General features: G+C 45.4%; 1 protein-coding gene across 4 annotated transcripts in view; it reads right to left on the bottom strand.

Annotated features, from left to right (window-relative positions):
- Positions 1 to 13,072, bottom strand: part of LOC106743356 (collagen alpha-1(XXII) chain-like) — a 297,069-nt gene extending 283,997 nt beyond the window's left edge. For 3 of the 4 annotated variants that reach the window (XM_014617123.1, XM_014617124.1, XM_014617127.1), the window contains exon 1: positions 12,439 to 13,072. In XM_014617123.1, coding sequence (XP_014472609.1) covers positions 12,439 to 12,449 — 11 coding nt within the window. In that variant the 5' untranslated portion in view covers positions 12,450 to 13,072. The remainder of the gene's footprint in view (positions 1 to 12,438) is intronic. The other variant, XM_014617126.1, reaches the window with a different exon arrangement.
- Positions 13,073 to 18,157: the final 5,085 nt, after the last annotated feature.

The raw sequence follows: 18,157 nt of genomic DNA, 5'->3' as shown, positions 1-18,157 counted from the left end.
GGAGGGGATATATCCGGGAAGGTATATTAATTAGTATTGACAAGGGCTATTTTCGCCGGCATTTCCGACGCTCCGTCTTGCTCGTTAAATTTTCAGATCTCACCTTTGCATGCGCGCGCGCATGCTCACGCGAATATAAAATGAACGCGATCTCTCAGTTGTCGCCCGTTTATTTCCGTCCCGATGAAAATCGATATTGCGACTTTTCGAATATGAGCTCGGCTTGAAAAGAAACGAAAAGAAAGGAGCGTGCTCTTCCCGAGGCAATTCCAAAGATCCGATTAAGGTAGCTGTATCGTAGAATGCTGGATTTTCGCGATATTAAGTGGCGATATTAAGGGGCTTCTATATAAATTTATTATTTACTGAAAAAAAAAATACTTTCCCGTAATTTTATTTAACCATCTAAGTAATAAATGTTTATTCTTCAGCGAAATTAAGAGGAATACACAAACAATATTACAAACACGGAGATATTATTTATTTTTATTTTTCTTATTTATATTTCTCTTATTAGAGATATACGAGTGCTTTATTTATTAGTTTCGGCAGTTAAGGGCAGTTTGCCTGTTAGAATTAAAAACGTGATATCGGAAATCGTTTTCATACCTGTGACACATGTACTAACTTTAACTTCAATTATCTCAGCTTCGGTATGGTCAATTTTCTTCTAATTTTGTGTATAGATCGCGTGCGTAGATCGCGTGTTTTAATTAATATGCTGTTAAGAAGATGCCAAAGTTAACGATGAACTTGATAAGCGCGATAATGTAGAGGCGATCTTCAAAATGTTACGTTACATGAACACTGACACGATCACGCTTTTGTATTTCTTCTACGTATAGGTTTTTACGCAAATATAAGTAGGACATAAGTGTGAAAACAATGAATGTATGCTCAGTTTTATCATATCCAACGGAAAATCCAATTAAGATGTATAAATATTTTTCTGCAAATTTTTCGTGTTTTTTAAACTCCAAATTTGATTTTAAAAAATATATAGATATTCTTTGCATTTTTCCTGATTGAAGCATTGACACATCCGATACAAACTGCTGAAATTCTGCACCAAGTGAATATTTACCGTCAGCCGACAGTTAGAGATGTCAATTTTGACATTTCTTTAATCGTTTTCGTTACATATTGCACGGTGCTCCGATATATTTTAGCGCATACTGTCACTGTGGAAAAACATTTATATAATTCTGCGCGACCAACAAGACGTAAAATTTTGCAGAAAGAAGTCAGTGTTGTATCGGTGAAATTTCCAAGTATGACCGTTAAGATTTGAAGAGATTTCGAGGAAAAGAAATTTACGGGCCGACTTAAATCCCTTTTCCGGCGTAACGATGCCATGCGTGTACTCCGCGACGGATGTCTCTCGTTACGGGAAAGTAACGTCAGAAGTGTCTGGAATCGTGGGCAAGTATTATCGGCTTCCTCGAATATCAGCGTGACAATCAATGCGAGTCGCGCACACGGACGAGCGGCGTAGGAGATTCTCAGCGATGTGACTCACGTGCCGGCGAAGTTCGTTTGCTCAGNAGCTTGTTTTTCGGGGGGGGGGGGGGGGGGACACGGGGACTAAAAACTTTCTTGCTAATGTTCGCCGCGCCTTAAGCGAAACTTTCCACGTACGGCAATATTTTCCAATTAGACACGTATGCGGTCTCATTATCTTGTTATCAGGACTCCGGGAGGCGACCGCGTCCGAGGCGGAGGAAAATCCTCCCTCCCCTCACCCCTTCGTGGCGAGAATCTTGCGGCGAAGCTCGGTGATCCTGCAATAATTACTTGTCCCTTCGCAGCCCCTCGATATTACATTCCTTCGTGCTCGCGCAAGAAAGCGCGTTCCCGACCGAACAGCTTCGGTCAAATTCGCGCGTAAGCGCGAACTTGCGATTCGACCAGCCTGATAATTTCGCAGAGCGATTTATGGAACTATTTGCTGACCATTTGAATTACTTCTCGCTAAACGTGACAGTTCACGGCGGATTAATCAACATTTCATAAATCGTGCGCTCATTATCGGAGAGTTTAATTGCGCCGAGCGCGCGCTGCCTCGCGGCTTATATTCGTATGATCTTCGCAATCGCGAGTCGCAAATTACACTTTTCCCGGGGAAACAAACAACGAGCGTGCCGTCCGCTCTTTGTTCCGAAACTTTTAACTTGCGCGAAATACCTTAATAGTATTCCGCGGCATTTTAGTCGGAAGAAGTTAAAAGTTGCGGTAAATAGATTATATGCCCGCAACCCGAAAGCGCGTGGAGAATCACTCGCCTGTGAAGCGCGGAATTTACTCGCGGCGCGGGCAATTTTACAAAGTAGTCGCGGTAACTCCCGTCTCCCTCTCGTCCTCTCTCTCTCTCTCTCTCTCTCGCTCGCTCGCTCTTTCGCCTGCATGTCCGACGAAGATACTTTTAAAGATTCATTCCCGTTTCGGCGTCGTCGTTCGTCGCCGCGCTTTCGCACGCGAAATTAAACTGCAATAAATTCCCTTTAAAATGTGACACCCGTTGGGCCGCGGCGCAAATTCCGGCCGCATTTTCAACCTCGTTGGCGTGCCTGAAACACGGCTTGCCGAGCAATGACTGAATAACAGCCGTCGCTACACGCGCAGAAAGGAAAGAAAGAGAGAAAGGGTAATATCGATGCGTCATGCAAAGCGATATTATCATATCTCGCGCGAAACAGCACGCAGTGTCTCTAATTGCGAGCCATTCATATTCCCAAGTGTAAACACGACTCGAGTTTATTCGCGCTACACGTCCGTCGCGAAAACGCTATGTGATTTCTTCCCTTTTTGAGCTTTAATTTTACGCACGCGTGTGTGTGTACCTTTTGAAATTCCTAAATTAAACAGGTGAGGCAATCCAACTCGCGTTGCATTCACCGAAAGGTTTATTGTCACAATTATTTTCAATTAATATCTCTCAAAATACGTACGTGTCCAATATACGCGCACGAGATGAGACGAATATATCTTTCCATGTACCTATATGTGATAAGAAGATAATACATTGGGCAATAGAGACATCGTACCGAGCAGGGAACACAGAACCGTCTGGTCCGACGAGATAAGACAATCTCTGCTGGATCTTCGGGAATTACACATGACGTATGTACTGTTCGAATCCCCACTGTAGAAGCACTCTTCGCGATTTACGGTTAAGGAAGTACCCTTATCTAGCGATCTCCGGTCAATATTTGCCGACATCTATTCAGGAGGAGACGAGACGTTCCTTCACGGCATTGTAAACGAAGTGTACTGAAAAACACGATGCAACCGGAAGGAGAGGAGGGACGTTCTTTCCTCGTTACTTTTCAGCCCTTCGTTGTAAAAAAGGAAGGAAAAAGTCACAATGTAGAATCGATGTGTTTACTACGCGTAAACTAGCGCGGCAATTTCCGTCGAAAATAAACTCCTCGGCCTTATAGCTCTATCCTGCGGATCATCGAGTCGCTTCCCTACTCGCATTTCCCTGATACGGTTGTATAAAGCCGCGGCTTCGAGAGAAGCCCGCGTATCTTCACGGAAACGGAACGATACTTATCAATCTCCCGTGGCTACGTTCGGCTACGATTTATCGCACGGCTGGGCCGTTTCTGCTCTTTGTAGCCGTCGGCTCGCATTTACGAGCGAATCATCTGATTCCGGTGGAGGAGACGACAAAGATCGAAAGCCGCCCGAAAATCAGTTCCCGTCGCGAGGAACGTCGAGAGGCCGAACGGTCATTATTCTTATTCCACCATGTTATGAATCGTCGCGTTTAAATAAAAGTAAAAAAAAAAACCGGCTCACTGCCGGCCGGATAGGGAGAGTTACGGCGCGCAATAACAATATTTCCTATATAAATCCGGAGTTTGCTTTGTTATTGTTTGTTTTTTCGGGCCAAGAACCGCAATTCGTTAGCGCACCGGGGCGCGCACGCGCATACGCGATACCGCGTTCTTTCAAGCTGATATTTTCCGCCATCGCCATCGCGGATGAACGGTCTCCCTCACCCTCCACCTTTCTGCCCCTCGGCCAGGAAGAAAAATGCGCGAGCTATTAGCAGTAAAGACGCGGCCCGGCCCGCGCGACAATAAAACGCGATCGACGCGCTTGTAACGATACAGGACGCGCATCCCTGGCTGCGAATAACGGATCGCGGTATTAACCCCCGCGGAAAAGTCATTGTCTCCGGGAAATAGCAGAATTTAATGAAATTGAGAGAGATAGGGAGAGAGAAGCAGGGAGGGGATTCTCCTCTCTTGCGCGCAGCGGATTATACGAGGGACATTATTTTTCGCAATTTATGGTAGTAGCAACATGTACGTTTCGCCGGACTTAAGACTCTCGGCCGCTCGCATCTGAATTGCTTAATCTAAACTCCCACGTAGAGCTTTTATCTCTATTTATCTCTCGCTCCCTCTCTCTCTCTCTCTCCGTTCCCCTTTCTCCCTCGCTCTCTCGCGCGCGATCGCGCAATTCCATTAGTAACAAATCTTTGCCGCGAGACTCGTTCCTCGGTATGGAAATCGGCGGCATTTTGTCGTTCCTTGCGCGACGCGCACCGTGCTGCGCTACCAGGATCAATTCTGAGCTGCGAGCGATACTCGAATCCTCCCCTGTACAAAAGCCGTCCCGCACTAAATTCTCCGTCCGTGTATCGAAGCGAATCGATTTCGCCGAAGATAGGCGCACTCGCGTGTTACATTTTGCACGGTATGAGGGGACCGAGGAAAAAGATCTCGAAAGAAGTCCTTCGAGACACAAACGGGCACGTCGCATGATCATCATTACATATATGTATATATACGAGGGTGTATTTTCTGTTCCCAAACTTGAAAAAATGGCTCAGTGGTCGAAGATTTTCCAACGATGAAGAAGTGATGTCGGCAGTTAATGGCTATTTTGAGGAGCAAGACAGTTCTTATTATAAAAAGGGTATCGAACTTATTGAACATCGCTGGGAAAAGTGTATAGAGCTGAAAGGAAATTATGTTGAAAAATAAATACACTTTTTCCAAAATTTTTGTGTTTTCTTTGTTGGGTCGGGTACTTCTGGGACCACCCTTGTATATATATATCCTCCTGTCATAATTTTAACAGGCTAGAAATTGACTTATTTTTCGCAGCTCCAAGTTCTCGGCAATTTTTCGGAATCGCATTATGAGACACGTTTATAACACGTGTTCGTAAAGAAACCAATGTCCTCTATTTCGAAACGTCGCGCGATATATTTGGGGCCGCTTACGGACGGCATAACTTTTACCGCGAAACAGTTCCTTCCCGTGTGTATTGACGTTAGAGAGCAAGCGACATTCTCCAGCGGTACCGGCAGGCATTCCTTTCTGGTGCCACCTGACCTCGCATCACGTTTATTTCGCCGGGCGTTTTGCACCCGACATTTATTTCTCGTCTCTCGGTATCCCCCCCCGTCACGAATTTACGCTGCCGGGGAAAAGTAATTCGTTGTTTATCGCGCGAGACAGGAGGCGGGGGCGCACTTCTCCCCGGCGAAGAGAGTCGAGGCGATATGAAGAAACGAAGCGAATATGAATTTCCTCGGATTCGACCGTTGCCGCCGCTTTCGAAATGACCACACCGTTGACGATCATCAGATGACGCTACTATTCCGAGACGCGTCGCACAGGCAGACCTTGCCCCGTAATTCGTATTTCATCGGAAGCTATTCTCGTTGAGACGCGAATTCCGAGAGGAAGATTTATGGTAGCCCGAGAGAACGCAGTCAAGCGGACTTTTGTTGCGCGCAGACGCGCGCGAGGCCCTTCGGCGTTTACGACGCGCGCTCGCGTACACGCCGCGCGGAGATTACATTTTTGAGGTCTCCGACCGAATTTCGGCATCGAAGAGCTCCCTCAAAATTCCCGAAAGTGAAAATGCACCGCTCGAATTCCGGCGTGTGTCCGGAAATTCAAAAATCCTCGACAACACTGATCAACATTCGATCCACGTTATCAGGGTGTGCTTATTGCCTGGAAAACTCTGGAAAATCCTGGAATTCTCAGGGAATTTTTGGAGGAGTTTACGTAGACGCTCTGATTATCTCGCGTGTTCAAAATGCGAGCGGAAATAACTAAAAAGGAAAGAAAAAAAAAAGGAAGAAAAAAGAAATACGTAGCGATGGAGCTGAACGCGTTCGGAAATTCGCATCAATTCGTAATGCAAACCCGATGTAGCTCATTGGCTTTAATATATTAACAGCCGCATTAACGCGATACCGTTGCTAATTAATTAACTACGTGCGCTGTTCGTTTCGACGATCATGGAGCGCCATTAAAACGTACACAATCAGCGATCACGAGACATCTCTCGAAAAGGGAATCCGTTTTTTTTTATCAGATCTCGCTGTTAAGCGTATCCTTCTTTCCTTCGCCTTCTTTCCCACGCCGATCGCCGAGTTTATGAGTCGACGCAGGTTTCGTGGCGCGGTTTCGGAACACCAGCGAAATTGAGCGACGCGGAATTCGTGTCGTTTACAACAGCTCGCGCGTCCACGTGTGCGGCGTGGTTTTTGATTGTGTGTTAAACCACGCGCCACACGTGCGCCGAATGCGACACACCGGTACGACCGGCCGAGCCTGCCCGTAAATACACTCTGTCCGCGGATTCTGGTAGTTGCCTCGTAAATTTATTTCGTAGAAATCTTTTCAAATTTTCACGATATATTAATCGAAACACGACTGACAATATCAGACAATATCAGACATTCAATGTAAAATTGAAAAACAATTGACCATACTGAAGCTGAGATAATCAAAGTTAGCACTATTTATATTATCACAGATACGAAAACGGCTCCCGATATCATTCCGTTCTTAATTCCAAGCGACCAAACTATTTTTACGGTTTTAATGAAAAATAGGAAGACGATAAAGGATACCTAGGAATATTATAAAAGAATTACAAAATTGTTGACCGTCTAGTCTCCCAGAAATTGACATGTAAAGGATACAATTAATGATAATGGTTGAAATGAAAATATAGCAGCTAATTTGTAAAGATTTGGTACAAATATTGTACGCGCTTTTTTTTTGTGGCCCTTGATTGACATCTTTTTAAAGATAGAACATTTAATATTTCGTCGGTCGCAATATCTGTGAGATAAACTTTGTAATTTCGAAATAGCGTTGCAATCAATCGGTAAGCAATTGAATCACGTCCCTCCATATGTCCCTTCTCTCTTAACCTCTTCTATTTTTCAATATTGTTACGGCTTCGACTTTATATCTTATAAATACATTACGACCGTTCGCGTAAATTTTTTAATTTATTCCTTTTCAATCAATTTTGCCTTAATTGATTAAACTAACTTTTTATTTCTGAATATCCATAAGTGAATCTTTCTGATCACGGAGAACTATGCTAAACCATAATTTAATTGACACTCCGACAGTCGCAATCGAAAAGTTACGACAGCGATCGCATGTATCTCTCAGATACCGCCATATTCTAATTAAACTGTTAATTAATTAATTAAACCAACTTTATATATTTGAATATCCATAAATGAGTCCTTCTGATCACGGGAAACAAAAATATACTTAAATTGATGAACATATTGATTTAATTTGACTAAGAAAAACAAGTAATTACGTTTATTCTACCACTTTCTTTCTGTGCGCATAAGTTATGTTTATAGACATTTAGATATTATTAACATTGACTCGTCGAGCTTCTTCGTGTTGTATTAACCATTATCTTTCCAACAGTATTGTCACGTGCCATATCTTAACACAACGTGCGGCAGTAGTGGCGCGCGTACGCGGCGACGACCACTCACCTTTCTTGTTTTTCCCTCTCTCTCTCTCTCTCTCTCTCTTCCTCTGTGTCTGTCTGCCTCTCATTCTCCTTTTTCATTTTATTTCCTCGTCGGGCAACGGCTAGACCGCGCGGGCATCATCGGACAGATCATCTCGGTGAATTATGCCATGGTATTTTCCCGAAAACCGCGCTCCGTGACGCGGAATCGCCGCGGTGTAACGAGCGGCGCGACGGTGCGCGCGGTCGCTCGAGAGCGCACAGACGCTTTTAAGCGCGTATAAACGTCGCGTTAATTTGAAATTACGGATTCCGCGTTAAACCCTCGCGCGCGTTCGCGCTTGCGCGCGCTCCGTAAGTGGGATTTTTCTAAAGGATGATTTGCGGGGCGCGACGCCGCCGGTGATTACGCGGTCGTAATTTCGTTATCGCACTGCCGGAGCTCGCCGGAGGTGAGCGCGACGCGTCGGGATTATCCGACGAGTGTGACGTGAACTCGCTCAGAAGGATGTCCGGGTACGTCGATACGCGAATGACGAGCTCAATCGCGCTCGTTCCCCGCTCGGAAAACCCGGAATTCCGCGCCGTTTCATTTCTCCGGCCGATTTTTTCTTCCTTCTTCTTTCTCCCTTCATCCGGTTCTCTCCACGAGACCGTCGTTTGTGGGGACGATAACAGTTCGATACGTTCGACGCGTTCGAGGCGGTGCTTGTAAAATGACGAGTTTATAGGCGCGTTACGGTCGCGAGCCCGTAATTACGGGCGGTGTTCCGATTGTCAGAGTCGCGCGCGGACACGCGTGCGATTTCATTAAAAGTTTAAATTACATCCGGCGATATCGAGAACGGAGGGCGGGTTTCGCTCGCGTTCTTGGCGCGTCGCGCGAAATATTTGTCCGCGAAACGCTCGCCGGACGTGCGGAATTTACCGCCGTCGAATGAGAGGAGCGCCCGCGGCGGGCGAGCGTTCCGAAAATTTTACGGCTGACAATACGACGTCGCGAGCGGTTTGTCGCGGCGAAGATACCCGGTTGGCGCAGCTGCGCTCGTCGCGTTCGTAAATAATGGCCGTGCTTGAAGCGCGCGTCGAATAGACGCGTCGTTTCCCCGCGTCCAGCAGCCGCCGGAGCAGTTCGTGAAAATACCCGCGCCTAATTACGAGCATTGCACGTGCGTCGCGCGCGGATGCCTCCCCAGCGCGCGCGGAAGCGAGCGAGTCGAGAGCGGAGTCGTGGATTTCTACTTCCGAACGATCTTAAGAAGAGACTCGCGCGTTCCCCCCCACCTCCCCCCCTGCGTGGAGTGTCATAATGCCTGAATACCTCTCGAGTTATCCCTTAATTAGTCCCCGGAGCGCGCCGTTTAAGGATGTATTGCCCAGGAGATCAGTATTCAATGTATTATTTATCAAGCAAAATTACGTTCCCGTACATTTATTTTATTATCTAAATAATGAATGTTGATTTGTAAGGAAGTTGAGGTAGATATATATACATAATATTACAAGTACATAATATTACAAGGATTATTATTTTTATTTTTCTTATTAATACTATTTTTATGCATTAGTTTATCTAACGGAGATGCGCAGATAATAGAAAGAAGTAAAAGAAATAAGTGTTAAAATATGCGCATATATATATATATATATATATATATATATATACAGTGGCGGACATGTACTTATGTACAGTTAGGAAAATTAAGTTTCATTCGTTGTGTGCTTATATATGAAATAGTTAGCAAAAGTCCATTATGTTTTTTACAAATTTATATAGCATATATTATGACACACCAAAACAGTGTTTATCGATTTACAAGGAACTCTACGCGGTCTCGCTTTACGAGGAACATTATCTGGTCTGGTTCCATGACATTTAATATGTTATATAGCTTGATAACAAGCCATAACAGATATTCCAAGCTTTGTAGAAATCTTCCGATAAGACTTCCCATTTTTGCGAAGCTGCTGTAATTGCCGACGTTGTTCCAGCGTTATATTCTTTCGTTTGCTCATCATAGCTGTCACAACACTGTCTCTCTACCTACTTTACATTACTCGGTAGATACTGATAAGTATTGTTTACATTGCATAAATTTTGACCTATCTGTGTATTACCACGGTGTACGTAAGTACGTGCCCGCAGAAAATATGATACTTGAGCAAACAAACACAAGAAACTTCTTAATTATTGTAAATCGATAAACACTGTTTCGCTATCTCATAATATATGCTATAAACTTGTAAAACTTGTAAAAAACGCAATGGACCTTTGTTTAATTATTTCATGTATAAGTACACCACGAATAAAATTTAATTTTCCTAACTGTACGTAAATATATGCCCGCCACTGTGTATATATGTATTTTAAGTGTAAGTTATAAGCTTTATACCGCTGTATTTTCAGGACAACACGTTAATCTCTTGAAGAACATTCATTAAAAGCGTTATCTTTAGTTAGAAATAATCTCAGTCCTCGAATGATCAGTCTCTTGTTCTAATTGTATGAGCAATGAGTTTGATGATATTTCACTGTATACGCAACTCTCGTCAAATTCTCATGAAACTCATTTCACCTTACAACCTTCTTAAAGTTCAAGAGTAACTAGAAAGATATTTATTATTAGTAAAGATACTCATTATCTGAGAAATTTAACAGTCATGTTTGTTGAATCAAACATTCATTTATTAGTTCCACTCCATAGGACAAATTTCGTTCGATTCAAGAAATTCCATTAAATCCAAAGGAATCTTTTTTCCTGTGTAGTCGCGCGCGCAGCGCCCGGTATTCACCGATGTTTGCACACTTGCGTGTGTGTACATTCATTTACACGTGTCATTCGCGTCATGCGTTCCGTGAGAGCGACGAGAAACACAGGGAGGGAGGCGGCGTCGCGCGGTTTTCACAGTGTAAAAATGCACGCGCGAGAGGCGCGCCGGCCGGCAAAACACACGAATAAATTCGATCCCCGCGCCGGACGGGAGTAATAAATCGTCGAATTAAGGATTACGTTAACGTAACAGGTCCTACGCAACGATCTCCACTATACAGCGACTCTGTTCTCCCGGTGGCTTGGCGAAAGAGGATTTGCTCATCACTCCGTGTCCTCATGTATGTCGTGTCTCCCCCCCTCTCCCTCCCTCTCTCCTTCTATCTCTCTTTCCCTCTCGCTTTCGCGCGCGATCAGAGCGGATTTGAAGCGCGACATTTTCTCGCACGCTTGTACTCACGGATGCGCCGCGAGCGCAGGTGCGCGGCGAGCGGATTACGGGCAATAAAAGCGCAGTGAAATCTGTTTTGTAGCCGCGTCCACGTAGATGCGAGAGAAAGAACCCGGCGCCCTCTTTCTCTCCGTATCGCCGGATGAACTTAGCCGTGAAAATTCAATCACGCAACGACGATAATCTACAATTCAGAAACGGCCGAACGACTCGCCAACATCCTCCTCCGTTCGTCACAGCTCTGTAACAATGCGATCCGCGGTCAAAGATAAAAGAGCGTGTATTGTTGAGCATGTTTATATTGTAACTTAATAACGATTCATAAAAATTATCCTTGGATAAAAGGAATCTAATATTTCCAGTGGAACTGTATAGAATTTCCTCGTGAATATATAAAAGCATTATAAATTAATTATGATTTTATCTTCATACAGAATTATATATTCTTGCTTATACGTGTCAGCTTCTGCCTTATATCTTGCTTATGCATTATCGCTCACGTTACAGTAACACTTATTAAAAAAAGGACTCTCCCGAATAGAATTCGTTCACTTAGGGATTACAGTTACAAATACCAGACATTTTTTCGGAATGCATGGTCAACGTAAAATTGACGATTTGACAATTCTCGATGTTGTTACTACCGACAAGGTTATGTATTATATAAGTATTACAAGTACGACGTGCGACACCAATAATTACGATATCGAAAGTTATTAAGTCAGTGTTTATACTATTCGTGTATACTCAAGCTATTAATGTTGATAAGCCAATAGCCTAAGTAGCCGTGCGAGCGTAGTCGTCGATTATCAAAATACGCGAGCGATATCGTGTACGCAGGAAAACGAACGATTGAATGGCGTTCATTGACGCTACGTCCGAGTGATTATTCAGAATCGACGATACGTAATGTGTGAACGTGACCGCGCGAGATAAATAAAAGAGCGCGTCAGCCGGCTAAATTACGCGTATGATCGTCCGCGATTTCTACAATATTCGTGCCTTTAAAACAGAGAGAGAGAGAGAGAGAGGAGGGAGTCCTTTTCCCGTCGGTTTCAGAATCGAATTTAATTATTGCCGAGACACTGGGGTCGTTAGGGAGAATTTCCGCTGATTTTCTGAGCGACTGAAGCGCGCCGGCATCGGCCGCACGTACGTACGTTCTCTTACGAGCCTCGCACAACGCTAACCAACCCTCCTGCGCTTTCACAACCCCGGCAAAAGCCGGCCCTCGAGTCACAGAGCGTCAAAGGCTTGAAACCGGAGATCGCTAAAGCGGCGTTTCCGCCTCCTCCCTCTCTCTTTCTCCCGGCCGGCGAGCGCGGCCTACCTGTGGCTCGTTCACCCCTCGTTTACCCTTTAATTCACCTCCTACCAATTACCGCCATCGGTCGGTCGGGCGCAAACCGTGCGTGCGTGCCTCGTACGTTTTTCTTTTTCACTCACCTAGGCGGCATATTGAGTCATTCCACCGGCGTGACAGGTGGTTCGATCACCGGCTGCAATCCTCCTCTCGGGCCGAGGAAGGAACGAAAGAAGGAAGAAACACGAGGCTCTCGGACGCGAGGAAAAGAGAGCGCGCGAGCTGCCTTCTCTCGAGCACTCGCGTGTTCCCGCGGGGGGCGACCGGCAAATTCGCCGCGCTCTCGTTACCGGGGGACGCGACGCCCACGCACCGACGGTGGCGCCAATTTCCAAGGTCGGGCCGCAAGGTCAGCTCTGCTCTTTCCGGAGGCGAGGATCGGAAACGGCGATCGAGTCGAAATTCGCGCGCGCGCGCCACTCGTATCGAGCGCGAGTCCCGCCTGCTTGCTTCCGCCGCCTCCCCCTCTGTTTGCACGCTCTCCCTCTCACGAGGATCCTCGTCGCACACGCGATGCCCAATCTGCACCACGGTCCACCACTCACTGACAAGAGTCCCTTCGTGACACTTGCTACTTCCTTCTTGATTTTTCTCCCTCCCCTGCCAGCCGGCTCGGCTGCTCTCCTCCGCTGCCTCCTGCCTCCGCCGTAACCGTCGTCACCGCCACCTCCGTCTCGTGGTGCTCGCCGCCGTGCTAGTCGACGCTCGGAGCGCGTCTCTGGTGAACACGTCGCCGACTGGAGCGGTGCCGCGCTCGCCCGCGGTATCTCTCTTTCTTTCGATCTCTTCTTCTCTCGCTGTGCACGCACTCGCGACTGACCACCGGACACGACTATGAGCGGCCCATCGCTCGATCTCTCGTGGGCGCCGTCACGTGGCGCGGAGGAATCCGCTGATCCGGTAGGCGATGACAGCCGACGTCACGTGGCGCGATGACGCCGAGTGACGGTTCCTTTTAATCGCCTACGCTCACCGCTCTCTCTCTCTCTCTCTCTCGTGACAATCACTCCGGAAAGTTCTTCCTTCCTCCCTCGCGTTGATAATCGCCTGCTCGCCGAGAACGTCGACGCGCTCGTCAACCGGGATCGGTGGTTTCTTCGTCGTCCGCGCGAGTATACGAGTGTAACTCTACGTTACCCGATAACGCTCTGGGGACGCGCCGTATTCCTGCGCGCTTCTCTCCGGCCGGATGGCTCCGAGCGAAGACGCCGTGAGTGTCTTCCGGGAACGGGGGAGGTCGTCTCGGTATCCTTTAAATTTTCTTCCTCATTCTCTCGTTCGTATCGGCCGCTTCTGGAGTGCTCGGCGAGACGCTCGCGCGAAGCCGAGCGAGGTTCGTCGGAGGCGCGACGGAGGAGCGCACCGGTGCGAACGATCGCTCTGACACGATGGAACAGCGGAACCGGTGGCGGCCGATTCAAATTCGCTCCCCACGTGGCGGTGACGGCGTCGTCCCCGAGACTGCCGCCGGTAGGACGCCCGGCGCCGGTCAGTGCGTCGCCATCTCACGGCCCGCCGTCTAACCGGCTTTACCGCCACGAGTCCTCCTCGTCGAAGCATCGTCCTTGTCGTTCTAAGCGCCGAAATCCGACGAGCTGCCGCTCTCGAAAATAGACCGGACGCGGCTTATGGTGTACTTCCTGCTTTCGGATGCGGCCGATCGCGATCGATTCGATTCGCTTCCTGAGTGGTGGCCCGCCGCGTCAAAATTTCGAGATCGAATAACGCGCGATGGCGCGAAGAGAGGAACGTCGATGAATGAGTAAACAGCCGGATCGCAAGTCGCCGGTAGGAGCATTCGCAATCCCGGACGAACGGGTATCTCGCCGGTCGTTCGACAATATTTGAGGACGCGCGTTCGAGCGAGGTGCAAATCAATACTCGTGTACCTTGTGCTCTTTGATGACTTCGGAGTCGAGTTGCAGCCGAGTGTTTGCCCGTTGGAAAATTTAAGTAGGAGTAAAATTACGAGGGAATATCGCGGATGAGAAGGTTCCCCGGCGAAAGGGAGCCTTCGAGAGTGCGCAAATAGAAGGGGAGATCTTGCCTTCGAGATATAAAACCGAGAAGTGTGCTTAAAGTAAGAGAAAAAGGGAGAGGAAGCGAAAGAGAGAGAGACGTGAAATATTAACCGGAGGATTCTAATTATCGCAACATTTTGTTTCTTTTTAGTGTTGAAAACGTTACCGTAGCCGCCGGAGCTGGCGATCTTCGCTCTTTCCTTGTCTCCGCGAATACGCCGAGACCTGCGTGTAAATTTTCCTCGATTTTCCCATGTATACAGCGTAGGTTCTGATTAGAATACCCAAAGTTGTTCCAAAATAGGTTAACCCACTATAATATCAATCGGAAATCTCATTTTCCACACTGAAAAGGGTATATAAGTAGTTTATTTGTTGCCGCAATGCTGACTGGCTGTTTCGAGATCTCGATGCAAGTCGTTACTCATTTCGATTTTCGACTGTCATCGCGTGGCGCTAATATGTCGAAACATAATAGCTGATATTTGTTATAATGCTCTTTTATTTTTCAGTATTTCGAAACGTTCGTAACGTACATTTAGCATTTAATTATATATATTTTCATTATTCGTAAACTGGGGCGTATTATCACACGACTATGTGTACGCTTGAATATTTTATTCGTTATTTAACATTTTATTCCACTGTGCACATTTCGCGTTATAAAAAGTTAATAGCATGGCATTTTATTAACACGGCTTCCCGCCGAAATAAATTTAGCATGGCCTCTTTTTCGAGATTTTCATATCGAAGTACCTTCCAGACAACTTAATAATTTACCCTAAGTTCGAAAGTCCATTCGTTAGTGAAAAACCGTTCTCCCAACAGTGCGTATTTACCTTCTAACAAATAAGTACATCTACTACAAATTCACGGTTATATCTATTGTTGTCCCTTATAAGAGGGTTTATTCGGAATAAGTATATAAATGTTCAACGAAGCATTGTATTTGTTTTAAACGAAACCAATATTTCATTCAGCCTTGGGCCTAGAGTCGACTAAACAACACATTTACGGATGTAATCGCTTTCAATTAAAAAGAAAAATTAATTATGAACAAAGCTATTGTACGAAACGTAAATGGGGATCATAAAATCCTCCTCTAACAATTATAGCAAATCTGACTGGATCCCCCAGCAGGATCTCAAGAGATGTTCTTGGAGGCGCGCGCAAGGTGTGCAGCCTAATGACAGGGTAAAATATCGCAATAATGATCGAGGCGAGTATAATACGCGCGAAATGTCCGAGAATACCGTTAATCATATAGCACGTACTTCGGCGATGAGTGAGGCGCGTGTGTCAACGTTGGCTATAGCGTCGCCTGCATCAATCTGCAGGATGTACGATCTGATTCGCCGCGATGTCAAGGATTTATCATCCGAATTGCGCTCGCGCGGCCCGTAATACGATCTAAGATCCGGGTCATGCTCGTAAAGCAAATCTTAATGTGGATCACACCCGAGGATGTATATACCTCTCCCTGGATTGGCATTACGAAGTGCGCGTCAATCAAGATCGAGATTACTCCAAAGGCTACATTGTACAACGAACCGATGTTAATTATCAATCACAATCACTCGGGAGCGCTTTAAATAGCGGACACGTGAACGCTCTCGGCACGAGATTCGGACGAGATCAATTCACGAACGATTCACGAGCGTCGGACTCGTGAGAGCGCTTTTAAAATCGATTTTCCGGAAAAGCTCGATCGAGCACAGTCGATAGTGTTTTATGCGCTCTTTGTGATACGAACGCGCCTTCCCTCCTCACAGCCTCTGACCCTCCGCCATTCATACGCCTATCCATTCATTCTTACGCCCGTACAATGAACCACGACATTTACGTCGCTGCAACACGGTTCACGACCTCGTTCGCCCATGCAGCCTCTGATGTAACGAGATACGTTATTTCAGAATAATCTACAGCGAATTTCATAATAGCGCGTCGCCGTGTGAAAACACCCACGAGGGACCCTCCGGTCAAATGCGCCTTCCTGTAAATTATTTACTCGATGAGTCCGAAAGCCTATAAGTCTTCCCCCCCTATTCTCTTTCTCCTTCTCTCTCTCTTTTCCCTGCTTATCTTTTTCTTTTCTTTTATTTTTGTTTATTTTTTTTTGTTGAATAATCTTAGAGCGTATAGTGGAAAATATTTTATACTTGTGTTAAGATCGGTGATAAGATTCTTGATAAGATTTTTGTGTTAGATTTCCAACATACACGCGTGTTAATTTAACATATTGTGTTTATGTTTTCTCAATGTTTTGTGTCGAGTCGATATTCAACATGTGTGTAAGCGTTAAAATAATTAATGCTTCAGTGTCAATTTATATATTGTGGATATTAATTTTGTGTTCATTTTCGACATTTTCACCTTGTGTTAAATTAACACAAGAATTGACGTGGATCGTTTGAGACATGTGAAATATGTTAAATTCAACGGAAAATATTTTACTGTATGTAAAGCACTAAAATGGAAATTAACACTATTATCCATCATCTTAAGGAAAGAAATTTCTTGTTAATCAAATATATAAGAATGTGTTATTTCAGAATTGTTCGTTGAAAATTGAATAGTAGATATATATTGTGGCGCCCAATCGCCACTTGTGTCTTGAGAAAAAAGTCAATTTCAGACGAGAAGAGCTCGTAGATGAAGGAAGCGATTTTAGAACATCCTGTATCGCATTCTTCGAGAAACTTAGGATGCGCGATAAATATGTATCTTCCTTTCTTCACGAGGAAGGGCTCTCGGCGCTTTCGAGTTCGAGAAAACTTCGCGCGCGCGCTTCGCTTTTATTAGCTCGTACCGTCGGAGGAAGAGCCGCGTTGCCGCTTGCAATTCGAGATTATTATGATAATCATCGGGGAAAAATGTTGAAAGTGGCCGAGCGAATGCTGAGCGAAGTCAGCGCAAACGCATTAACGCGCGGTGATACCCGGTTGATTTTTTTCGCCGCATGCACTCGCCCGATGGAAAGTGCTTCCTGCATCTGCGCCGCTCCTCACCGGCACGCCGTGCCGGTTAATGAGATAACTAAGAAATGATTAGGAGTAAATCATCGGCTCGTTATAGCCGGAACGAACGAAACCAGTTTTCCCGCGGAGGTTATCTACTTCCGGCGTGAGCACTTCTCGAGGCTGTCGCCGATGCATCCTCCTTTTTCCCATTCCTCGATATTTCATTAAGATCGATCAACGATCAAATTTATCTCGTTATCAAGGTTATTATTAAAGCTAAAGATACACATGTGGAAGAAATATACAGAGTGTTGAAAAATGACGGTATCAAATTTTAAAAGCATGTAATGTAAATTACTCGTGAAAGCAGAGCAAAAATCTTGATAAGTAATATTCCAAAAAAACGATTTCTTTCTGAGTTATAAGGTATTTTCTGCTGTATGAAAAATAAAAATAAATTTAATCTACAGACGTTCAATATGTATTCCGTTAATTTCAGGTATGAATCGTTCAACATATTTGCATACGAACGCTCGTACACTCGTTCCGCTTCTAATGTAAACGAGTAATATATCGTCAGTATGTGGTACGCATGTATCGTAAACACGTGTTTGTTGACGACAGTTTTCAATCCTCTGTATCAGTTCATCCACGAAAGCTCGAATGACCATCTAATTACCACATCGATTACCATTGTTTTGTGCAGATTTGAAATGATAAATTGTTGACTGGTTTTGTGTTATTCATCGCAGAAACTGCTTTATACCTCGTAAATGAGTGGTTTTTGGAGCACTATTTAAATTATTTTTGATTTGTTTTCA

The sequence above is a fragment of the Dinoponera quadriceps genome, unplaced genomic scaffold (genome assembly GCF_001313825.1).
Source record: "Dinoponera quadriceps isolate SergipeBrazil2010 unplaced genomic scaffold, ASM131382v1 scaffold616, whole genome shotgun sequence".
NCBI lineage: Eukaryota > Metazoa > Arthropoda > Insecta > Hymenoptera > Formicidae > Dinoponera > Dinoponera quadriceps.
Note: the sequence above shows the minus strand (reverse complement) of the source record. Positions and strands in the feature narration are given on the sequence as shown.